At 44.9% G+C, this 25,921-nt stretch overlaps 1 protein-coding gene across 1 annotated transcript in view; it reads left to right on the top strand.

Annotated features, from left to right (window-relative positions):
- CLPB (ClpB homolog, mitochondrial AAA ATPase chaperonin) overlaps positions 1-25,921 on the top strand; it is a 145,562-nt gene that overhangs the window by 33,227 nt on the left and 86,414 nt on the right. Inside the window, exons 3-4 of the mRNA XM_029208953.1 lie at positions 2,209-2,295; positions 22,814-22,917. Coding sequence (XP_029064786.1) covers positions 2,209-2,295; positions 22,814-22,917 — 191 coding nt within the window. The remainder of the gene's footprint in view (positions 1-2,208; positions 2,296-22,813; positions 22,918-25,921) is intronic.

The following is a 25,921-nucleotide window of genomic DNA, read 5'->3' on the forward strand; positions in this document are numbered from 1 at the left end:
GACACCTCTCATCAGCCCTTCCTGATTTTCTGGTCTTATAGACTGAGGGCCAGAGAAGTGAAGCCATCCAACCAGAATCACAGTTAAAATCAGACTCCAGTCTCTCAGTTCTCAGAAACTTGCGCTCTCCACAGCACTACTTGGCCTGCTAAACAAGGGAAGGTTTTGTGCAAAGAGAGATTTCTGTCTCAGAAAATTATCCCCAGGGTTCTTAGCCTCTTTAACACCTTTGGCTATGGACAGTTGTTTCTGCAGAAAGGATGCTTAACAGTGTATGTGGTAAGAGGAAGAGGCCCAGGACTTTGACCAGAAGAAACCTTTCAAACTAGAGGTGAGAGAAGAGGGTTTCCCAACCTCCTCTCTTAACACTTTCCCCTCGCACTTCGTGCCTGAGTCGTGCCAGACCTCTTTCAGGGCCTCGTATACCCCATGCTGCCTTCTACTCTGATGAGAGGCTTTACCTCTGCCTGGAACACTCCTTCCCTCCCTTGCCCCCTTTTGTCTGGCTAACTCTCTATCATCACTTCCTCTGAGAGGGCTTCTGGGTCATTAAGGCTAGGTTAGGTTCCCTGGTTGTACATTTGCAACTTGAGGCCCCCTTCCTAGCACTCGTCTGATGTGTAGTGATGTGCTTGCTGGTCTGTCTTCCCCTCAGGCTTTGACAGTGCCTGTCTCATTCCCTGTATCAGCACAGGCTGAGTGAACGAATGAGTACATGATGTGTCTCTTCATCCTCCCAAGCCTTTATCACCTGCTTACTTCAGCAGCACAGAGGTTAGACTTGGCTTGGTCCAGAGGGGCATTTACTACAGATTATGGCGTAAGAATGGTGCTAGGACTCAACCCCAAGCCTCTGGACTCTCTGCCAGTGCCCTTTCGTCTAGAACGCACTGAAGAGTAGACAGCTTCCCAGTTCCCCCTAATGCCCATTCCTCATAAGCAGCTCCTGCCTTGTTGGTGAAACACTCTTGACTTTTGGTCTCCCTGTTTCCTGGCCTCCTACAGCACTTATGGTGGGAAACCACACACGACAGCCTTTGGTTTCCTGCTATCCTGAGTCCTCCCTCCACAACTAAATTCCTTAGGGCAAACCCCATGTCTTCTCCACACCCCCATCCCAGAATTCAGCACAGGGCCAAGCATATGTCATGCTGATTTGCTGGAGTCCATTTAGCCTTTTCTCTTCCATGTTACGTGGAGTCAGGTTCAGTGTAGAGGAAGGTTGGTGAGGTGAGAAGGATTCAGGCTGCAGAGCCATTATTGACTTGGGTTCCAGTCACTGTACTGCCCCTTAACTAGCTTTGTGACCTTCAGCGAGTCATTTCCCCTCACTGAGCTTATTACCTCATCCATGAAAAGAGGAGATTAATACCAGCTCCTTAAGCTTGTGTGAAGAGTGAATGAGAGCATGTATGTAAAGTTCTGGGGCAGTTCCTGCTTGTAGGAGGTGCTCAGTAAGAGTTGGTTCTCTTCATTCTCCTTCTCTCTATCCACCCCCACATTATAGGGCCCCCTGCTACTGGGACCCAGAATTCAGGCTTTTAGTGGTATACTTAAAAACTTGTGTTAACAGCTACTGAGCTCCTACTGTGTACTAGGCACTGGCATATAGAGTCAAATAGGCTCATATGGACTTTTCTAGAAACCTAATCTAGCATTTCTAACATTCTTTCCATCTTCCCTTGCATTCAGAGTTCCAATTTCCAGACAGCGACCATACAGATAAACTTGAGAAGTGGGATTCTTCCATAAACTGGGAGCTACATAGATGAGAAGTGTCATTGGGCATTTGGTGCTAAGCATGGGGGAATTCTAAGGAAGGAGGAGAGATCTGTGGACTGGATGAGTCAGGAAAGCCTACTTGGGAGAGAGTCCTCAAGCCAGGGTTGTATCCCATTATATGAAAGTAGGTTTAGAATAGGCAGAGAGGCAGGGAGAGAGCATTCTGGACAGGGGGGAAGGCACATTCTTTCCTCAGTAGGCTGGGAGGATGACAGCAGAGGCAAACTCATTTAAGGGAAGAGGGAGAGAGGTAGGAGAAGCCTGGGGTCAAGGGAGAGTGGCCAGAGGAGCTGGGATGGGTATTTAGTTCTCAAAGCCCTATAACTATTTCCAAATTCATCTAGCCTCCCTGTTTATTGATTTTTCATTTCTTCCACTCTTATGTCCATGATAAGCCATACACTGAAAATATTTGTCTCTTTCTAGGCTGTTGTCGGAAGGTGCTGATGTCAATGCAAGGCACAGACTTGGCTGGACAGCACTCATGGTGGCAGCCATCAACCGAAATGACAGGTGAGAGATCTCCTTCCACATGGGGCTCCCTTTGCCAGAGCTCTGCAGACCACGATCCTGAACCCTCTCCCACCCTTGCCTGTCCCCCTGCTGTCTTCTTGAAAGGCAGGGAAACGGACTCAGCCTAAGGAACTGATCTACACCTGGTGCAATGGAAAGTATAGGAGATGTGGAGAGGGAAGATGTAGCTCTGGATCGCAGCTCCATCCTTCATTGACTTTGTGACCTTAGGCGAGTCATTTGCTTTATTGAAGCAACAAAATGTTTGAAAGCCTGTTGTAAGTGGTTAAGTGTACATGTGCAAATTATCATCATGATTACGTTATCATTATCCATGTTGAGCAGTCTGCAGTCACTGTCCCCAGCAAGGGCTCCATTGGGCTGTTCCTTTGGGAGTTCTGGTATAAACTAGGGCAGGTGGGGGCGTTCCTTCCCTCTCATTGGAGGCCCTGCTGTTTTCCTATATGCTTCCCCATTCCCCCAGCATGCAGCTGTTGTGTAAAGATTGAAACAGTCTACTTTGTATATAGTTATCTCTACTTCTTACAACCACCCACAAGATATATATTATTATTTTTCATTTTGCAGCTGAGAAAACTGAAGCCCAAAGAGGTAAAGTGATTTGTCTAAGGTCACACAGAATTTAGAACCTGGTCTGACTGCCTGCAGAGTTTGTGTGTTTTACTGTACCTCACTGCTGCCTCCCACTGCCAGATCCAGGGCTTAGGCTGGATGCTGCCATTACGTCGCAGTCTCTAGCTGTGATTATGCAAAAGAATTGATTGAAAAAGAACAAAAAGAGATGCTTTCAAAGAAGGCAGACTGGGTGCTTTAGTAACAGCCACTGACATTGATGGTGGGAGGTGGAAGTTTTCATTTTCCCTTCAAGCAGATCTTTAAGGATTTTATCTGCCAGTACTGGCCACCTTTGGAAGGGTCATAAATGTGGTGGAAATCAACCAAACAGGTATTTTATAATGTTGGGGAGGCACTGCCTCAGACTGGCTGAGAGACTTAGCTGTACTGAGAGAGTTCTCTCTTCTCTGCTGCTCTGTTTTGAACTTGATCTCAGCACTCTTTCTCCTTATTTGCCTCTTTAGCTCTAAGCACATAGTCTTTAAAAGAAAAATTAATGTAAATAGGTTCCACAGTTGAGAGCCTGGAATCCAGTCCTGGCTCTGACCCTTAGTTGAATTTCAAAATTCTATGAACACCTTGTTTCTTCACCTGAAATCAACTATTTCTACAAACGTTTGGTAGATATCTACTCTGAACCAGGCTCTATGTTAATCACTGGGGAATCAGAGGCCTTGGGAGCTCGTGGCCTAATGTGGAAAAGACAGGCAGGTAGAGAAACAGAGTATAGTGTAATCAATGGTATCAGAGCAGTGTGGACAGGATATTATCAAAGCAGAGGGGGTGAGGGGACTGAATCTCACCGCAGAGCAGATAGATTCTTACTATATTCTTGTGAGAATCAAATGAGATAATGTATGTGCTACAGGTTACAAATGGTGAGATGTTATTCTCTGCTGCTCGCATTAGACCTCTACACACAAACACACATGTGCTTATTCTACCACTTATAACCCCCCTCCCCTGCCTCCACCCCCACCCACCAGTCTTTCCCAGCTTGCAGGTATCTCCATCTGCAAGAGGTAACCCGTGGTGGAGAAAAGGGAGGGGGTATGTGCCCTTCTATGTTTGGTTTTATCAGCATTGAGACAGAATAGGAATTAACACTATACTTAAGAGTACTGCCAATCAGTGAGCACATAGCTAGTAGATGTGCTTTGAGGACACTTCTCTCTGAATCTAATGAGTTGTTGGTTTAACTGATTGCTCTGTCTTTATCCAGGGCCATTAGCAAATCAGTGATGCTCATTGAGCAAAGTGAGCGTGTTGGCTTGTGTGTACTCGGTTCCTAGAACTAATTATTGGTGTTTTAAGCTTCTATTTTGTGCCCTCCTCTTCCTTCCGGTACCCAGTGAGGACAGATTTTTATAGAAAATAGCGTACTCTCAGGTTGGCTTTATTTATTCATGTCACAAAAATTGTTTGGCACCTACTGTTTGCCAGGCACTGTTCTTGACAGACAAATATCCCTATCCTCAAAGAGCTTATTTCTGTACAAGTGGTGGTCCCTGGGTAGAGAGAGGCAGGGACAGACAATAAACAATAAATACAATGCATAAGTAAACTATATATTAGAAGATAAGAAGTGCCAATGGATAAAAAGGAAAAGTAGAATCTGGTAAAAGGGAATGCCAGGGTGGATAGGCCTCATTGGTAAGGTGCCATGGGAGTGGTCTTGAAGGATTATCGTGTCCATCCCAGCACAATCTGCCAGTAAGTTTTTCTGTATTAGAAGTGTGCTGATTCTCGTCTCATCAGTCACCAAACCCTTCTGGAATCATACTGCCCAGGCCTGAAATGCCACCACCTTTGAAATGGGTTTGGGTCAAGGGCGAGTAGAGGGACAGCACCCCGTGATTCAAGGCTGAAAGTAGAGAACCTTCACCTCCTTTAGAATGTTGGCAGCCCACAAGCTCAAAGGAGATATCCTGAGAGAAGCCCAGTCATTTCACCCTCAACTGCCTTTAGTGCCTGGCTGCTTAATGTGTTAAGTCCTTGGGGATATGAACACAGTAGTCTCTATACTTAAGGAGATTATCTTCTTGTGAACCTTTATTTATATATGTATTTATTATTTTATTTAATTTTGAATAGTAAAGAGAGTGCTATTTTGTTTAATTTTGAACAGAAAATACAGTGTTATAGAACAAAATGTTAAAAATATGCATGGGAACTTATTTATAATTTATTCCCTCCTTTTATTTACAAAAAGGGTTTAAGGTGACTTAAATCAAAATACAAATATAAATGTACACAGGAGAGTTAAAACTGGATCAAGATCAGAAATCATATTGGTAAAAGGAAAGATAATTCTATCAGGATTGAACTAGAGATTTTCTTTTCCAAAAATAGGTTTATTGTTTTTGTAAAGAAAATATAGAGAAGAAAGTAGCCGTCAACTGAATCCCCTCTACCTAGAGACTGATCACTATATCTATATCTATATCTATGTGTCTAATTTTACATAAATGGGACCAGGCTGTACTCACTGTAAATCAGGTAGTTAGTGGAATCGAGTATGAATTTAATTTGAAGTTTCCTGACAAGCAGGGCAAAAAAGGGATACAGAGTTTTGGTTCTTCAGGAGAGAGGAACTTTGTGCTGACATACCTTTATGTTATCATGTTATGCATCCAGCAGACTTTTTTAAAAACTAGACTGTGTCAGGTGCTGATATGCTAGGCTAAAGGGGATTCAGATACTAAGTAAGCATCACAGCCTTTGCCTTAAGAAGCTTACTTGGACTGCTGACATCAAGGACTCGAGCATTGTGATGGCCATTGTCTTCAGTAGCCCTCCTGCCAAAGATTTACCAACATTCTGCTAGGACAATCCTTTTGCCAGCCTAGTAACAGCTTGGGTGTAGTGTTGACTTGAGGAGTAGTTGGCGGGGGCTGGCCCCTTCTCCACAGTGAGCCCTCCATAAGCCTCATGCCACAGGCACTTGTTTAGCCTGAGTCTGGGTGCCTCATTCCGTGTTGCACTCTGACCCAGCCCAGCTACACGCTAAGCCACAGGGTCCCAGGATGACCACTGTGACTTAGCACAGCCTCTACTGGCTCGTGCAAATATACCCAGCCTTCAGCTAAATTCAATTAGTTTTTCTTTAAGAAGGGAAAGAAATCCAATTTTACTAAACATGGACAGACGGTGGAAGGCACTTTGATGTTACAACCTCTCAGTGATGCTTTACTTAGTCACAAGTTCATAAGCAAGAAGGCTTAATTACTTGGGAAAACACGGGATTAAAACTGGACACAATGGCTGAGTATCCGCTCTTGGGCAACTTGATTCGAACCCATGCACCCAGTTCGTGTGTGGTGCAAACTTTGATGTGTGCTGTGACAAGCTGAAAGTCATGACCCCCTCAGGGATGCTCCTTCAGATGGCATTTGCAGGATGTGTAGGCGGAGAGGCAGGGCCTGCCGGGCCTGTTTGCTCTACTTTGATGTCCAGGCAGCCACAGGCCCCACTGTTTGCTCTTTCACTGAGGGGTGGATTGGGAGCCTCCTACCTTTCCCAGTGGACAATGGCCAGCAATGGAGTGTGACGACTGTTGACCATTCCAAGAGCCTGGCGGACCAGAACAGGGCTTTGGGAGGTGCAGAGCCTGGGGGGCAAAAGCTATTTATAGGACAGCCATTTCTCCAGATGTAGCTTTCTTTAAAGCTTAATGGTGGTTGGGCGCTCATCATGGAGGTAAAAATAGTCTCATGAGTTTTAACAGGTACTGTGAGTGCTGCTTGACCCTTTGTCCAGTGACACTAAGGTATTTGTAAATTGAAATTTTAAGTCTGTCCTGTTTTCTTCATCAGCATGTATATGCAGGGGATAGTGGTTTGGAAGAAAAATGGTATTAATTCTAATTCCTCAAAAAAGAAGCTGTCAGAGCACGTCTGATAAAAGAATAGTATCCAGAAGATATAAAGAACTCTTACAAATCAGTAATTAAAAGGTAGCCCAATTTTTTTTTTAAATAAATTTATTTATTTATTTTTGGCTGCACTGGGTCTTCGTTGCTGCGCGCAGGTTTCTCTAGTTGCGGCGAGTGGGGGCTACTCTTTGTTGTGGTGCGTGGGCTTCTCATTGTGGTGGCTTCTCTTGTTGTGGAGCATGGGCTCTAGGTGTGTAGGCTTCAGTAGTTATGGCATGCGGGCTCAGTAGTTGTGGCTCATAGGCTCTAGAGCGCAGGCTCAGTAGTTGTGGTGCACGGGCTTAGTTGCTCCACGGAACGTGGGATATTCCCAGACCAGGGATCGAATCCATGTCCCTTACATTGGCAGGTGGATTCTTAACCACTGCGCCACCAGGGAAGTCCCAATAGCCCAATTTTTAAAAAATAGGCAAAAGATTTGAGCAGACACTTCACCAAAGAAGAGATTGATGGCAAATAAGCACATGAAAGATACTCAGCATTTAGGGGAATGCAAGTTAAAATCACAATGAGATACCACTACACACCTATACCAATGGCCAACATTTTTAAAACTGACAATACCAAGTGCTGATAAGGATGCAGAACAGTTGTCATCCCTGCTGATAGGAATTCATAATGGTATAGCCACTTTGGAAAACACTTCAGCAGTTTCTTATAAAGGTAAAACATACATTTATCATTGCTGCTGCAGCCCAGCAATACCAACTCCTAGATATTTGTCCATGAGAAATAAAAACATACATCTACAACAAGACCTGTATGCAAATATTTATAGTAGCTTTATTCATAATCACCAAAAACTTGAAATCACCCAAATGTCCATCATCTGGTGAACAGACAAATTATGGTACATCCATACAGTGGACTACTCAGCAGTAAAAAAAGAACAAACTTCTTGTACAGGTAACAACATGGTCAAATCTTTAAAGCCTTATGCTAAGTTAAAGCCAGACATGAAAAGCTACCTGCTGTATAATTCCATTTATATGACAGTCTGGAAAAGGCAGTACTATAGGGACGGAAATCAGGTTAGTGGCTGCTAGGGTTTAGGAGTGGGAGGAAGGGCCCAATGGAACTTTTGGGGTGATGGAAATACTCTAAGTGTTGATTATAGTGGTGGTCATAGAACTCATCAAACTGTACAACTTAAAAGGATGAATTTTACTGTGCATAAATGATACTTCAATAAACAGACTTTTAAAAAGTTTTCAAAAAACCACCATCTCTCTCTATATTTTCACTGTTAATTGTGACCTTTGGTGTACTGAGAATTCCTGTTAGTAGAGTTAAAATGAATTCATACTGTTTATAGTCACCTGGAATGTTTTGAATTCTTATAGTTGATGGTATCTTACATTGGAGTACTATACATTCTGATTGTTAGTAGAGAATAAAGATTTGTGGATTCACACGGTTCATGATGTCATGAAGTAGAGTTACTGATGAATAGTGATAAATTCACCTTATGAGTGGTATACAGTGGGCTCACAAAGTGTCATATGGTTCTTTATGGCGAGGAGAAGGTGCAGGGTTCAGGACTGGGAGCTTGCCTCTCATCCCACATCATTCTTGGTTTCCTTGTCCCTGGACTGCCACGCAGGGAGGACCACCTAAATAGCATGGCCATTGTGGAGCTTCAGGAACCAAAGATCCTGAAACAGTGGGGTGGTGGGGGGAGGTTCAGATTTGAGTCCACTTGGGCTTGCTGGTTGCCTTGAAAGCCCCTGCCTCAGAGAAGTGAGACTGCCAGGCAGAGAAGGAAGCTCCAGCAGAACTATTTGAAATTCCCCACAAGAGTCTCCCTCCCTCCTTCTGCTTTTTCTCCCGGAGTGCATTTCATCAGCATCGGAAGGACTGCTTCCCGGCACTGCCTTCCCTGCTTGGCTGGGGTCCCTGAGGAGCTGAGCTAATGAGTGGATAACACGCATTTGCCAAGGCCTTCCTGGATGTGGTACCTGGGCTTTGTTAATTTTAAAATGCCGCCATCCTTGGCTGAAGACCATTTAATTCCCTCTCATAGCAGTCATTTATTTTTAGCATTTGCTTATTTTACCTCCACCTTACTAAGGGGAGGGGGGGCATTAAATCCTATCTTTAAGAACCCAGCAGCCCAAGCCAAATCGCTGACCTGCAGGAGAGGTTTTACAGGCCTCTCTGTGTGGCCGACAGCTCCACAAGTGTTCTTAGAGCAAAGAGCTGATGCTTCTCTTGCAGCTGGACTGGGGCAGCCTCCATGGGAGGCTCTTCTTCCTTGCTGGCTGGCCAGAGGCAGAGCAGGTAGAGAACCCCAGTACCTGTGCTTTAATGTAGGTACCAGGGGACCTGACAACATGGAGGTCTATCCTGCTTTGGAGGCCTACAGTCTCTTCCCAAGGTCCCCAGCCTGTTCTCAGCCTGGCTGCTTGCTGCAGAGCGGTGCTTCCTTTGGCCGGACGAGGCTGGCTTTGTGCTATCTGATCTCCTGACTATAGTGGTGATGATGGCTGTGGTTGACTGGGTGTCTTCTGTGTGCCAGGCCCATGTCGAATACTTCCCATGTTGGCTCTAATCCTCACTGCAATCCTAAAATGGGGGGATTATTATCCCTATTTTACAGATAGGGAAAATGAAGCTCAGAGTTGCCTAAGTTTGTCCAGTAAGTGAAAGGGGGAGCCAGGATTTGAAGTCAGGTCCCTCTGAACCCCAAACCCTTATTCTCTCCACTGGACTCTACTACCTGGGTAGGGAAGATGCAGGGAGCAAAGCCATGCAGTGAATCAAGGGGTGCCAACACCAGGAGTCAAGTCAATTCAGGCAGGGTTTCTTGATGACCCACTATGTGCTGGATGATTTTTTGAGAAATCTAAAAACCGACAAACTACTCTCCTTGTCTTGAAAAAAGCTTTCAGAAAAGGGATAAAACAAGCCTCCTTTTAACGGCAGATTGAGGCAGAATGTGGTCAGTACCCAGAGAAGACCAGCCTAGAGTGCTGGGGTAGGGGTTAATCATGAAAGGAGGCCCTTTCACATGAGGTGGGCCTTGAAAGACGGACAGGATTTTGGTTGGTAGAGGTGGAGAGCAGAAAGACAGCATTTCTGGAATAAGCACCATTGTGAGCATAGGCTCATAAAAGTAAGAAAGTAGGGATGTACCAGAGTTAGTAGGGGGCACTGGCAGGGTCTGGAGACCAGTGAGGGTAAAGGAAAGCCTTATCCAGCACAGACCATGGTCCTCTCAGGCTGTAACTGTCTAGCATGTGGTAGAGCTGTGAGCTCTAGAGCTGGACGACCTGGATTCACATCCAAGCTGTCTCTTCCTCTTACTAGTCATCTACCTTGGCAAGTTCTTTCACTTATCTGTGATTGTTTCCTCAGCCATAAAATGGAGATAATAAGCTGAGCTACTTTAAATGTGTAAATATATGTATAGTGTTTAGAATAATGCCTGCCACATAGTAAGCACTTGATAAGAGTTTGCTACTTTAGTTAATAGTAGTATAGTAGTAGTGGTAGTGTCTTAATTATTATTATGACTAACAGTGCTGCTGCTGATTGGTGACCTCAGGAAGTTAGTGAATTTCCTGCAGGTAAGCCTATCTTTGATGGAGGTGGGGGTATTACTTGCCTCTCGCCAGTATCTGATGGGTGATGCAGAAGCAGTAGGGCTTTGGAGGTTCTTTTTCCACTCCTTTTCATCTAAGAAGCTGGGCCTAGAACATGGGACCCCAAAGCAGGGCACTTTGATGTGGAGCTTGCTCTCGTCCCAGGTGGCCGCAGCTGCCTAGTGAAGAGCAGTTCCCAGTATTTCCCAGCAAGGAAGGGCGGGTGAGCGTGCTGGCCAGGTGCCCGGAATGCCAGCACCATGCCCCCAGAAAAGTGTGCTGAGCTTGATGTCTCTCCCACCGCTGCTGTGGTTGATTATCTCTGAGTAACAGAGAGTCATTTCTAATCCCATTTAGAATCATTTCTCAGGATAATCCTGTTTCGTAGTAATGATATTCCAAGCCCAGCATGCACCCGTTTCTAGTTTGGCAGACACATGCCTTGACCTCAGGCTACCCAGACACTGCTCCCTGGAAAGTGATGTCAGCTCATTTGCCTAAACTGACAGTCTCAGGGTACCCACCCCCTTCTCCAGCGCTATATCCCATCCTGGGGTTCTGTGTTCAGTGCTGTCTTCATGGAGAAGATCAGTTGGGATGAAAAGAGCATCCAGTGCTCATCCAGTTCAGCAGCCTGGGGAAGGGTGTTCCATTTCTAGGGACTGTGGTATGGTCCACTCCTGCACCTCCTCTTTAAAGACATCAGACCCACTCTGTGCTTATTTAAATAGGGGTGCCACAGGGATATCAGCTCGCCTGGAGGGGTGGGATAGGGAGGGTGGGAGGGAGGGAGACGCAAGAGGGAAGAGATATGGGAACATATGTATATGTATAACTGATTCACTTTGTTATAAAGCAGAAACTAACACACCATTGTAAAGCAATTATACCTCAATAAAGATGTTAAAAATAAATAAATAAATAGGGGTGCCAGCTTGGTGGGTCAGGAATATACAGTAAATATGGTAGGTGTGTCTGGGTTGCAGCAAGGTATTTGGCTGTCTCTCATAATATCCACATTAATAAAATATGATGTGGCAAATAGTTTGGTCAAACTAATTAATGGTGAATGATCTGGTTCATTGTTTATATGTGAATGGATATCAGACTGGAAAGCAGACTGTACTGGTGAGCCACAGGGGTCTGTCCTATTCACTAGTCATATCACTGATTCTAGTGAGACCATTGATAAATGCCAACCAAATGGGCAGATTAAATGAAGCTTAGAGGTAGTTGATATGTTAGGTGAAAGAGTCAGGGATGTGAAATAAGAACTCCGTGGGCTAGAGCAATGGTTAAATCTGTGGTGATAAAAATTAATAGGGACAAGTGTTTCAGTCTACAGTTAAAACCAAAAACCAACTGTAAAATCCAAGGAGACCCACTTTAGCAATACTAGCAAGTAAAGCCCAGGAGCTGACTGAAAACTCAATGTGTGCATCAACAGTGCAGTGTTAAGGCCTTAGAAGTGAATTGATTCAACGAATATTTACTGGCCCGTACTGCGGCCTATGTGCAAGGGAACAGATGGCCAGGCACAGTCCTTACTTTGGGGAGCACAGTCTAGTTGTGTGTGGCAGAGTGGTGAGGAACAAGAGCTCTGGAAAAAGGGCCTGAGTTTAAAACCTAGCTCTACCTCTGAACAGCTGTTTCCTCATCTGCAAAGTAGGAACAGTAATAGCATCTGCCTCAGCATAGGGTGGTTGCGAAGATTAACATGCATGTAAGACTGCTTACTGCAATGCCTAGAGCATAGTACGTCTAGGAGATGTACCAGCCTCAACATGCTCTTATGGATCATTTGCCTAGAGAGAGCCTAGTCTAGCCTATACTGTGGAAAGAATCCCTAATAACCAGGGCTTGACCACACTGCCCCATCGGTTTGGCGACTGTGTGTTATGAACCACAGATTGAAAGATAATGGAAGTATATTTAGAACTAGGCTAAGGATATGAAATTGGGATTGTCCTGGAAATCCTGTGACGGGTAATCTCGATTCCTTGGCCCTCTGCTTAACGTGCCATGCCTTCCTTAAGCCTTGCCCAAATTATCTCACCTGGTCTGAGCCCTCTACTGATTTTGACCCTTGTCCCTCTGAATCAGGCTCCCTCTTATCCCAGCTAGCTGTTATGACCATCTGAAAATATCACTGTCCCTGGTACATAGTAAGGGCCCAGCGACTATGGGATATTATGACAGACTAATGGATGGTCAGATGGGTGAGAACCGGTGTGGTTTAGGGGAGTGTGCACTGGGTTTGGCCCCAGACAGACACATGGATTTGAATCGTGATTCCTGTGCTTATTTAATGTGTATACTTGGATAACTCATGTTATCTCGCTGAGCCTCAGTTTATTCATTTGTAAAATTGACTAGTACCTCATTGGAAGTGGTTATAAGGAACTGGAATAGTAAATGTAAAGTGCTCAACCCACCGTGGCTGCTTTATTATGATTATTGATCTTTACCTTTTGAGGGAAGTAAACAAAATAACATCCTCATTCGAGGAAACTGGGGCACATTTTCTACACAGGTACCTTCCTTGCTTCCTCCCTAATCTTTAGTTTGTTTCCCAAGGAAGCTGGCTTTAAAAAGAAAACTGCACCCCACCCCCCAAAAAAGAAAAGAAAACTGCCTTCCCATCCTGCCCCCCACCAAGCTCATGCCTCCACACCACAGGACCTCTAGATTCAACACAGGCCAGTTCCTTTGGTCGGGCCACCCTGCTTTCCCAACCGCCTGTAGACCAACCAGTAGACTGAATGATCCATAGCTCATTTGACTTTCCAGCAAACCTCCTGACCTGTGACCTCTTTGCTTTCTCCCCTTATCGAGGTGTGCTCTGGGTTGAGAATAGGCCAACTCTTTGTCTTTTCCTTGGGACACGGTGACCCTATGCTTACATGTGGGGGGTAGAGGGGAGGAGGAGTCGGAGGAGCTTCTTCTGAAGCTCCACATTGTGTGGGGACGACCTGGAGCTGGGATCACTGCCCTTCTTGCTTCACCAACTCCAGCTGCTCGCCAGCCGCCTTTGACACGCGCCTCGCCCAGCTTAGGCCTCAGCTCACACCACAGGTTTCCTCCCTCTTTCCTAAACAATGTGATGACCCAAAGCCCCTCTGGCCACTGAGAGCAGAAAGCCAATCGATGTAACTGTCCTCCTGTGCATTGTGACGCCCCACTGTCCTGAAAGCAGGAGCTCATCAAGGTCCATGTGAGCCAACTTCCTACGTGTGCTCCCACATCTAATCTAATTACAAACCTGATCAGCAAGTTAAAACTCGCCTGGTGGGGGCTGTTGCTCCAAAGGGAGTTCTGTGAGTCCCAGGAGCTGCTTCTTAGGGACCACCCTCCCGTTCTTTTCCTCAGCTTTGTTTGGGAACTGCCTGGTGGAGGGCAGGAAGGGCCTAGTGCTCAGGAGAGGAAGATGGAAGTTTTCCACAGCTAAGCTGCCTGCAGCCCAGTTCAGACCCTCAGGTGGGGGAAGGCTGGGCAGGGCTGAGACAGTTGCGTTCCACCTTTCTCCCCCATCTCTCACCAAATAAAATAATTATTTATTCATTCTTCATTTTTTCATGCAGTCATTCAGAAATCATCTGTTGACCACTTATTGTGATCCAGGCACTGGGCAAGGAGCTGTGAAAGAAGGTTGAGACATGGCTCTTGCCCCGTGATCTACTGGGAAAGGCAAGTAAAAGTAGACAGGCAATCACGACATAACATGGTGAGGGCCATCTTCCACAGGAGTAGGTACTGGATTCTGTGCAAAGAGGGAGGGTGTGGACCCGGGCTGGGAGTCGGAGAAGCCTCAGTTGAGTTGGTGACTATGTCACTGAGGAGCCCTAAAGGTGAATGAGCACTAACCAGTTGAACCAGTAGGAGGGGCCTGCGTGATGGCCTTTGGTGTACTTTGGGGAGTTAATTGTTTTCACTGGGTCCTTAATTCTTCAGCCCCCAAGATCACTAGATCAGCATGGGAATTAGAGTTCTGCAATTGAGAGACTCCCTGAAGGAATAAATTTTTAGAACAGATGGTCAAGTTCAATTAATGAATAATAGTAGGTGGCAGGGAATCAACCCCTTTTTAAAAATCATCTATTCATGTTGCTGCACGTGTATCCAGCCTGTTGCTTCTGACTGCTGCATCATGTTTCATAGCATGTGTCTACCACATTTAACTTACCTGTTCCCCCAGTGATGGACACTTGATTGCCTCAACTCCCCACTGCCACAAGATATGTGGTGAACATCTCCCATGTTGCCCTCTATAGACCTGTGTAAGAATCTCTCTGAGATACATATCCTCACGAGCAAAGTGCTGGGTCATAGGGTAAGGTACTTTAACATGACAAATATTACAAGATTGGCTTCCAGAATGGCTGCACCAGTCTGTCCCCTGGCAGTGCATGAAGAATCTGAGATCCCCATGTCTTCACCAACACTGGGCATTTTTCAGCTTTCTCACTTTTTGCCAGTGTGTTAACTTGAAGTTCTATCTCATTTTTTTAAATTAATTAATTAATTTACAGTAAGTCCTTGTTGGTTATCTCTTTTAAATATAGCAGTGTGTACATGTCAGTCCCAAATTCCCAATAAAATGCTATCTCATTTTTAAAAATTTTCCTTTCTCTAATCACACACAAGCTTGAGGATCTCTTCATATACTTAATCATCTTGTTTGTTTGTTTTTTTCCTCCTCTGGGCATTAACTGTTCATATCCTTGCCTCATTTTTCTGTTGGGCTTCCTGATCCTAGCCTTGTTGCTAAAACTTGAGTTGAGGCAAAGTGCTTCTACAGACTGTTAGCTACCTGGGAGTCAACACAGGGAAGTGAGAGGCCATGTAGCAGAGTGATAAGGACATGGGCTTGGTAGCCAGACTGCCCTGGTTTGAATCCCACCTCTGCTCCTTACAGCTGAGTGACCTTGGACAAGTTACTTGTCCCTCAGTTTCTCTTTAACCTCCTTCATAGGGTTGTTGTGAAGATTAGATGTTAGTATATATAAAGTATTTAAAATAGTGCCTAGCATGTAGGAGGTATATACAAATGCTAGCTCTTATTATTAGACTGCTATCTTCCTCCTACTTAGCCCTACTGTACCCTTGAGAAAATAGATACTTGTATCAGCAGGCAGTAAAATAAGCAGAAAGAAAACAGCTCTCAGCCTAGGCTCAGAGCTCACCACTCCTACTCACATGTGTAACTCTTACCAAGGTCTCGGGCTCTGGACCTGCATTCTGCTCCCTATCTAAGGCCAATCTTTAAGACCTGACCATTTCTGATTAGCCAGATTTCCAGGCCTGCAGTGCCCCCCATCCCTGGCCTGGCTAGCTCGGCCCTATTGCTGCTTCTCTGCCAACCTGTCAGCTGGATACTATCCCTCACAACCTTCACCTTCAGTATTCACAAAGCCCAGTCTTTTTGGTGAGTCAGCTCACTTGGGCAGAGATAAGACCAGAGTAGATTCTGATGGACACACAGGAAGGCAAATACTGCTACCAGAGCCAAGTCACTAAAGGCCAACTCTAAACCCCCATCCTCTTGGGCTGTAGACATTCTCTGACTCTCCAGATTAGTATTGGAAGTAGGGTATCTGGAGATTATCTCTAGCCTTTGAGGTTGATACTGACATTGGTAGGCATATCTTTCCACAGACCACCAGAGGCCAAGTCCTGAGGTGGCTGGGAGAATTGCTGATGTTTGTAAGCCTTTGTCCGGTGAGAACCTCTGGAGTAGTCAGCATAGTTCCTTTGAGTGTGTTATAGAAAAACATAAGTGAGTGGGATGGTGTACTCTGTCCCCTTTAACCCAGCTATTAAGACCATGAAGGCCTAGCCCATACACTTCACTGCCCATTTAGCACCAGCTACTCCAATTTAAGATAGTGATACCTAAACCCAAACCTCCCAAGTGACAGCCAGTATGCCAACGCCAGGACAGAGGGGCAGCTCTAGTTTTCCTTTGGTGGATCACCTCGGATAGCAGTACCTGCCTCCCTTTGTGCCGTCAGATCCTGTAGTCCCCTTGTCAGCCAGGTGGGCCAACTCACCATCTTGTCACCTTCTCCCAGATACAGTTCTGAATTGGGGGATTTGTTTCTGCTTCAGCAAAAAATGTCAAAGAGGCAGAAATTCTTCATTTGCAAAGTCTCCTCACTGCTGCCCCTGGTGTCTGCTTCTTTTGCCTTGTCTTGACCTCTGATACCAGTGTGTTTCTTGGTTTCTGGTTGCTTACTTGTTTTGTCGTCTGCTGTTTCCCTCTGCCTCTAGTCCTTGACATCTGACCTGGCTTTTTACTCTCTGCCTCACGTCTGCTGCCTGGTCTCTGGCCCTTGGCTCTGTTTTGACTATGAACTTCTTGACACTCCCTGGGCCTGGCCTGCTGCTAAGCCTGTTCTCACCAGCCTTGCCTTAGCTTTTTCTTACCTGGCTAGCCTCCTACTCTGTTTCTACCCTCCTACATCGCACTGGTCCACGAAGTTCTTTTCATCATCAGAGCTAACCATAGTCATGTAGTCCTTTAGCCTGATCTGGGCTGGCTTCTCCAAAAAGGGCCTGATCCCTGTGGAACTCTGGGTTAGATGCTTTTTAAGTATGAGATAGCTCTTGGGCAAAAAAAGCTTACTAGCTATCTGGTAAGGTGTTTGGTGCCACTCTTGGCCTGAGCAGCCACAGTTCCTTTAGTCCTAGGTATACCCCACAGTGGGGCTGCTGCCTTTTGAGTTAATTAAAAGTGAAAGGAATCTTCTCCAGGATTGCAGAATGAGTCACTAGCTTGGATGCTCACCCTCTTTGTCCTCCAAGTTTGTGAAGTGAATTGCCCATTCCTTTTGATTGGGTTAGCAGCCCCAGGGCTTAGCCTAGTCACTTTCCTCTCCCCATCTTGCCAGACCACTGTCTGCCCTTTGGGGCGAAGGGCAGCATACTTGGTTGCTTGGACACGTCTTGCAGCCTGCAAATTGGACAGATGGAATCAATACTCAGGAACCTGGAGAGGCCCAGGTAGCACAGTTAGTGACACTAGCTGCCTGGAGGGACAGCTTGCCATGGGAGGGGGTGTGATTGAATGGTGATTGGACACAGCAGCTGAGGATTAACCAAATTATGTCCCTTTGAGTTTAGATCGACAAACCCTTCTCACTTAGATTTTAAAACAAGCCAACTTGCGCAGAATATAGAAGAGCTGCCTTTTTTTTTTTTAACATCTTTATTGGAGTATAATTGCTTTACAATGGTGTGTTAGTTTCTGCTGTATCACAAAGTGAATCAGCTTTACGTATACATATATCCCCATATCCCCTCCCTCTTGCGTCTCCCTCCCATGCTCCCTATCCCACCCCTCTAGGTGGTCACAAGGCACAGAGCTGATCTCCCTGTGCTGTGCTATGCGGCCGCTTCCCACTAGCTATCTATTTTACATTTGGTGGTGTATATATGTCAATGCCACTCTCTCACTTCGTCCCAGCTTACCCTTCCCCCTCCCCGTGTCCTCAAGTCCATTCTCTATGTCTGCGTCTTTATTCCTGTCCTGCCCCTAGGTTCTTCAGAATCTTTTTTTTTTTTTTAGATTCCATATATATGTGTTAGCATATGGTATTTGTTTTTCTCTTTCTGACTTACTTCACTCTGTATGACAGACTCTAGGTCCATCCACCTCACTACAAATAACTCAATTTCGTTTCTTTTTGTGGCTGAGTAATATTCCATTGTACATATGTGCCACATCTTCTTTATCCATTCATCTGTCGATGGACTTTTGGGTTGCTTCCATGTCCTGGCTATTGTACATAGTGCTGCAATGAACATTGTGGTACATGACTAGAAGAGCTGCCTTCTTTTTTTTGTTTTTTTTTTTTGCGGTACGCGGGCCTCTCACTGTTGTGGTCTCTCCCGTTGCGGAGCACAGGCTCCGAACATGCAGGCTCAGCGGCCACGGCTCACAGGCCCAGCCGCTCCATGGCATGTGGGATCTTCCCAGACCGGGGCACAAACCCACATCCCCTGCATCGGCAGGCGGACTCTCAACCACTGCGCCACCAGGGAAGCCCAAGAACTGCCTTCTTAACACAGGGCTATGCCAACATGAGTCCTGGGGGTGATTAGGTATAGATCTAGAGCCCACTTCAGCCCAGATTTGTGTTATTATCACTAAGATTATATGGACACAGAAAAGAGAGCTCATATTTGTGGATCTCCTTTGATGTGCCAGGCACTGTGGTTTTACATACTTACAACCTACAAGGGAGGCATCATTATCTGTTATTCCAGTAAGGAAATGGAGTCCCAGAGGTATAGTAACTTGCCCAAGATCACAGTCAGTAAATGATAGAGCTTTGATTTGAACCCAGGTCTCCCTATACTTGTTATAAAATTTCATGCTGTCTTCCCAATTTGTGTCTTAGTTCAAACTTCTCTTGACTTTCCCACAGCCCAGCTACGGGGTCAGGTACATAGTAATGATAACTAATGTTCTTTGAGCACTTATTATATGTCAGGCACTGTACAAGCACATTACATACACTAACAGAGTCATATGAGCTAGATACTCCTTTTTTTTTTTTTTTTAATTTGGGGGTGCTGCATACCATAACCTTCTTTAGGAGTATCACAGTACTCATTAGCATTTATGTATGTATGTATGTATGTATTTATTTATTTGGGCAGGCTGTGTTGGGTCTCCGTTGCTGCGCGCGGGCTTTCTCTAGTTGCAGCAAGTGGGAGCTACTCTTCGTTGCAGCACGTGGTCTTCTCATTGCAGTGGCTTCTCTTGTTACGGGGCACAGACTCCAGGCGTGCGGGCTTCAGTAGTTGTGGCTTGCAGGCTCCAGAGCACGGGCTCAGTAGTTATGGTGCACGGGCCCAGTTGCTCCGTAGCATGTGGGATCTTCCTGGACCAGGGCTTGAACCTGTGTCCCCTACCCTGGCAGGCGGGTTCTCAACCACTGCGCCACCAGGGAAGTCTGAGCTACATACTCTTAATATCCCTGATAATTATGATTGCAAAATGATTTTCTAATTTCATCATTTGTTCTACATTTATTATTTGTCATTCTACAATAAAGAAGAGCTTTCCCTTCTCTCCCATTGACTTATTCATTTATTTTCAATATGGACTTTTGGAATCTTAGTGTACCCAATGGGTGATAATCCATTAATGTCTTTATTCATGTTGATGTTCATATTGTCTCCGATTTTAAAGCCAGCGTTCTTAACCTCTGTACCATACTACATCCCTTTCTATCAGATATTTTTCTCACTGCCTGCAGATAGTTTCCCATCTCTAACAGCCTTTTTGAACCCTCTTAACTTTTAATCTTCTGGCAAGCAGGAAGACTAATGCCAGTCTTAATCCAAATTATGTGTAAACTATGAGCAAATAGTCTCCAAGTGAAAACCTGACAGACTCTGCTGTGAGTTAAATATCTGAGTTTTAGACATGGATTTTAGGTGCTTAGAGACCCTTCTTATTTCTCTTTGGGATCATAATTCATATCCTAGATAAATTACCTGTAAAAGGTAATTCTTAAGATCCTTTTAGGTAAGGGGAATAGACACAGGAGGCTCACTTGACCATGTTAGATCAGATGTAGAAGAACCTCATCTATGTGGGAGATAGATTCTGGTTCTTTGACTTACCTATGAGGACTGTGTGTTTGTGTGCATGGGAGTTATTGAAATTCATTCATCCATTCAGCAAACAATTGGGCAGGTCCTGTGCCTGGTGAAGGTTATGAAACTCAAACCAATTGATACAGGGAAAACCAGCAATACTGCTGGCTACAGATATTGAAAAACTAACAAAGGAGAGAAACTAAAATTGTAGGTTGGCTTTTTAATATTTATGATAGAGTGATTTTTAAATTTTTATTTATTTTTATTTTTGGCTGGGCCACAAGGCTTCCAGAATCTTAGTTCCCCAGCCAGGGATTGAATCCGGGCCCTGACAGTGAAAGTGCCAAGTCCTAACCACTGGACCACCAGCGAATTCTCTAGAGTAATTTTTTTAATGCTTGCCATTTATGCCTTCAAAAGCATTAATAGTTTTGAAGGCCAGTGAGCAAAAGATGAACATGCTAAGAGAAAAATAGGCAAAGGACATTATGCCTGAAAATAAAAACAAAATTGATAATTGTGATTCATGAAAAAAGAAACACAACTGATTGCTAAACATTTTTTTTAAGTCCAACCTCACTAGTAATCAAGGAAATGCAAGTTGAAACAGCAGTGTGATTCCATTTTCTGTGTCCAGATTAACACATAATGAAAAAGCTTTGGTGAAAGAAAGGCACAGCGGTTGCTCTCATCCTTCTTCCTTTGACAGTAAAAATAAGAATCGGTACAATCTTTCTGAAAGGTAATTTAGTAACATTTATCAAAAGCCTTAAAAATGCTTATACTTTTGATCTAGAAGTTCATCTGTTAGGAATTTATGCAAAGGAAATAGACATTGTTATTGAAATATTAAAAATCTAATTGTTTTACCATTGGGGATTAGCTAAATACAGACTAGCCTTTTAGTAGAATACTGTGCAGTCATTAAAAACAATGTGATAGACAGATATTTAAGACATGGAAGGGGTGAGGTATGTGTGTGTTTAGGGAGAGTTTATATATGATGCAATTTTTGGTAAATAAAAATGTGCATACATTGAAAAAACTAGAAAGATGTTATATATTCTAAAACATTTTTTTCTTTTTGATTAGCTATATCTTCTGAGTTTTTTTTATAGTGAACACGAACCTTTTTTTATTAGGGAAAAAAAAGGAAAGTATTAGCAGGAACATTACATGATAGAAGGGAAGCTAACATATATGGAGCATTCCTGGGTCAGGCACTGTACTTGGTGCTATATAAATTCACCTAATTTAACCTCACTGTGGAGGCTCCTGCCTCTTGTCCTACTCCCTCCAGTTCATTCTCACACAGCTATAGGAGTGATTCTTCTAATAGCAAAGATTTGGAAGGAAGCACACCAAACTATAAATAGTGGTTACTCTTAGAATTTAGATTAAGGAGATGGCTATAAGGGAAGACTTTCATTTTTCAATTTAATATTTCTATATGATTTGTATTTTTTTAAATGTATATATCTTGAAGTGGGGAGGAAAAGCATGTGTTGCCACGTCACTTCCCTTTTAATCCCTTCAGTGGCTTATCTCATTCCCCACTTTTCTTCCCCTTACACCCTCTACTCCAATTCTACCTTCTTTTTTTTTTTTAATTTTTTTTTTTTTGGCTGTGTTGGGTCTTCGTTGCTGCGCGTGGGCTTTCTCTAGTTGCGGCGAGCAGGGAGCTACTCTTTTTTGTTTTGAGGGGTTTTTTTTTTTGCGGTACGCGGGCCTCTCACCGCTGTGGCTTCTCCCGTCGCGGAGCACAGGCTCCAGACGCGTGGGCTCAGCGGCCACGGCTCACGGGCCCAGCCGCTCCGGCATGTGGGATCCTCCCGGACCAGGGCATGAACCTGCGCCCGCTGCATTGGCAGGCGGACTCCTATCCACTGTGCCACCAGGGAAGTCCGTGGGGGCTACTCTTTATTGCGGTGCGAGGGATTCTTATTGCAGTGGCTTCTCTTGTTGCAGAGCACAGGCTCTGTGCGCTCGGGCTCAGTAGTTGTGGCTCACGGGCTCTAGAGCACAGGCTCAGTAGTTTTGGCGCATGGGCTTAGTTGCTCCGTGGAATGTGGGATCTTCCTGGACCAGGGATGGAACCTGTGTCCCCTGCATCAGCAGGCGGATTCTTAACCACTGCACCACCAGGGAAATCCCCAATTCTGCTTTCTTCAGGTGAAGCTTCGTGCTCTTTTGCCTCCGATTTGTAAATGCATTGGGTCCTCCCACTTCACCAACCCAGATCTGGCTTCTCAGCCTTCCAAGTCTTTAATACCTTAAATACCACGTCCTCTGGGAGGCCTTTCTTGATCCCCTCCCTTGGTTTCCCACCATACATGGTACTTCTCCCATCTAGCCTTTATCACACTTCGCTGTAATTTTATGCTAATTTGTTGTCCTTCCCAGAAGAGACTGTAAGCTCCTTGAGGGCATGGACACTAACACCTAGAACAGTGACTAGAACATAGTAAGCATTTGATAAGTAATTGATGAATAAACACTTCGTATTTTATAGTCTTGGACACTGAGCCTTAGAGAGCCGTTAGATAACGTGTCCAGAGCCTCTCAGCCAGTAAAGTTTCAGAGCCAACTTTCCTACCCTTGTCTTTGATGCTCGTAAAGTTCATGTTCTCTCCACTGTACCACTCACATGAGCAGAGGCAGATCCAGTCCCCAAACATGCCTCAGAATCTGAATGTCTACTTCCTGGGCCTTTCCTGTTTTTGACACTTGGTGTCTTTTTGATTTCTTCCAGTGTGGTGCAGGTCCTGCTTGCAGCTGGTGCTGACCCAAACCTCGGGGATGATTTCAGCAGTGTTTACAAGACCGCCAAGGAGCAGGGAATCCATTCTTTAGAAGGTAAGTGTGGGCTACCCTGCTGTTCTGAGATCTCTTCTCCCTGTGGCTTCCAGGCAGCCGTGCTCTGTGCCAGCTCTACCAGCAACTCAGGGTGAGAGCCTGCAAGTCCCTCATCCTCTAGGAACTCATGGAGAGCGCAAAAGGCTTGGAACAGATGCCCTTCACAGTCCCCTCTGGCTCTATAATTTATGTCACTTCAAGTCTTGGGGAATAAAATAGAGGCCCAATTTCATAACCGGGGGGGAGGGGTAGAAGAACCTTTTAACTGGTGTTCTCCCAAAAGTGCCTCAATCTGTGGAGTCTCAGATGAGTGGACAGTGGAGCAGATTTCCATAAAATAATTAAGGCAACTGTGTGGAATGTGGATTTATTCTTCCTCTACTTTCTTCAGACTTACCCTGTCCCAGCCCTACCCCAGAACTAGAAAGCAGCCTCACTGGTTTCCTCAGCCTCAGAAGTCCCTCAACTGTTTTTTTCCCCTCTTCTGTGTGAAATACAATCCTCTCTCTGGACTGGCTCCTCAACTTACTGAATGACCCAGGACAAAGAGTGGACCTTGTCTGTGCTTGTAAAATGGGGTGGTCATCAGTGCCTCCCTGGGGTGTTGTGTGCGTGGTTGCTTGGACTTCTCAGAGGAAGGAGGCGGTGTGCACCTACCAGGGCTTGGTCACGTGTCCGTTGAAGGGTACCTGGGCAAGTTAGTCCGTTATTGCCTCTGGTGAGTTTTTCAAAAGTAGGGTTGAGAAGAGGGCAGGTTGCTTTGACTGCAGACAGAGATGAATATTTTACATTTGAGCTTTGCTTGTCCAGATTGGCTCTGCTGCCCGCCCATTATCCTGGATCACTCACAGAGGCTGAGATTCCCCTCCCTTTCCAGCAGCAGGGCAGATGAGCCGTGGCTACTTTAGGGTTGGCAGTAATGCCAGGAGGACAGACAGCCTTGCCGATTGCCTAATGGTCAGAACATTGACCTGAGGGAAGGTTCAGCAGAGTGAAGCAGTGTGCTCAGCCTTCAGAGCTGTCAGCAAGGCTACCAGGCTGACGTGGGTGTGGTAGCCTAGGGCAGAGGTGTCATTGCTGCCCCAGCAAGATTTCTCAAATCAGCAGCGTGAGAGAAATGTCAAGAGCATCAGAGCATTGCTACCCAGTTGCAGTGTGAAGTTGCCTCCCCCTGCCTCTCCACCTCTGTGAACCTGCTCCTTTTATCAAGCTCACTTGCTGTGACTAGATCCTCCATGGAACCTTTGCTGCAACCTGCCCTCAGCTGCTCTTTTGAATGTTCTCTAAATCTTGGCCCTTTATGTGGTTATTTGAACTCTGATCTGCTCATATGTCTTTTCTTTCCTCGTCAGCTGACAGTTCCATGTTCAGGCCTTGACCTGTGCCTCCTTGGATTCCCCACTGAGCTGGGAGAATCATGTTCACTTTGTTTCCAACAGAGGAGAATTTCATGAGTACCAAACTTGCCCTATATTTGCAGCCTGATGTGTGGGAACTCAGCTTATAGGCTGTCCTCTCCTCACTCAGACATAGCATTGCCACCCTCAGCTCTGTCTTCTGTTCAGGTGCTCTCACCAAAAAGCAAGGAGGAGCATTTGCTGAGAGGGCAGGGCCAGGTAGAAGGGAAGGGATTATTTGAGTGCCTTCTTATCTGTTCTTGGGATCCCAACAGGGTCCAGTAAGCATTTTTGATTTCACAGAATCTCAGAACTGTGAAGCCATCTAATCCAACCTCTGCTGTCACACCAGTCCCCACCCGTGCCTTTCAAGTTTTGTACCTTTGTGTTCTAATAGTTCAGCTTTCCAGGTTGATGCTCATATTCAACATTCTAGATCAGTGGTCAGCAAACTTCTTCTGGAAAGTGCCAGATAGTAAACATTTTAAGCTTTGTGGGCCAGTTGGTCTTAGCTGTGACTACTCAGCTTGGCCACTGTAGCGTAGAACACAATACACAAATGAGAGTGTGTGGATGTGTTCCAGTAAAACTTTATTTACAAATATTGGCAGCAGGCTGGATTTGGCCCATAGGCTATAGTTTGCCAACCATGTTTTAGAAATTTCCTTTTTTTCTTTGTTTCCTTCCTTCCTTCTTCCCTCCCTCCCTCCCTTCCTCCCTCCTTCCCTCCCTTCCTTGCTTCCTTTCCATTTCTTTGCCTGTTTTCATCAACCTCCTCTGAATTTTTTTTAACTTTTGTTAGCCAGCCTATATTCTAGGTAGGTAGACAACAAAAATATTGGAATAGGCTAGCGTATCTCTCATGAAATAAAGATAAAAATATTAACTATCTCTTCTTATTTTATATGATCTGCAAAGTTAGCAAATAGGCTTTCTATGGATTCAGTTACTTATTCAGCAATAATTTTACAAAATTTTATTGATCACATTCCTATCTAGCAGGCATTGATCTAGGTACTGGTGAGTTAGACAAGATCCCTGCCATCATGTACTTCATGTGCTAGTCTTTGATTAAAATGTTTACAGGACTCTATTAAGTACAGAGCCCTGGAGCTCATGATCAGGACAATTTAGAAGCATTACTCAACAGTCACAGCTGTAGATCCACCAAACTTCATTCTTTTCTAGCCTCCATTTCTTCATCACAAAATTTTAAGAGATTTTCTCTGATTTATTCCTGAAATAAAAACATGTTTAACATTTGTCTTAATTTGTTGCTCAGTAATCCTTTCCCAAAAGGATATTAGGTTATTCTGGCGTGGTTTTGTCTTATCCTTAGCGAACCCATACTGGTACCCAGTAATCACCTAAGTGTTTCAGAACCATTAAAAATAAATTCTAGATTGAAATAATAAATTTTATCAACAATCATTGATAAACTCACTGCTCCGTGGCTTGTGAGATCTAACTCTCTCTGTAGCTTTTTCTCTTTTTTGAATTTCAGACTACCTTTGCCGGCCACAGTTTTCTGGCAGCTCAGCTGATTTTCCCTGATGTATCAGTGTGGGTGTACTCTGCTCTCTGACTTCATACGCTCTGCTTTCTGA

This window comes from Monodon monoceros, unplaced genomic scaffold, assembly GCF_005190385.1.
Source record: "Monodon monoceros isolate NGI ecotype Baffin Bay Population unplaced genomic scaffold, NGI_Narwhal_1 Super_Scaffold_7, whole genome shotgun sequence".
In the NCBI taxonomy this organism is placed as follows: domain Eukaryota; kingdom Metazoa; phylum Chordata; class Mammalia; order Artiodactyla; family Monodontidae; genus Monodon; species Monodon monoceros.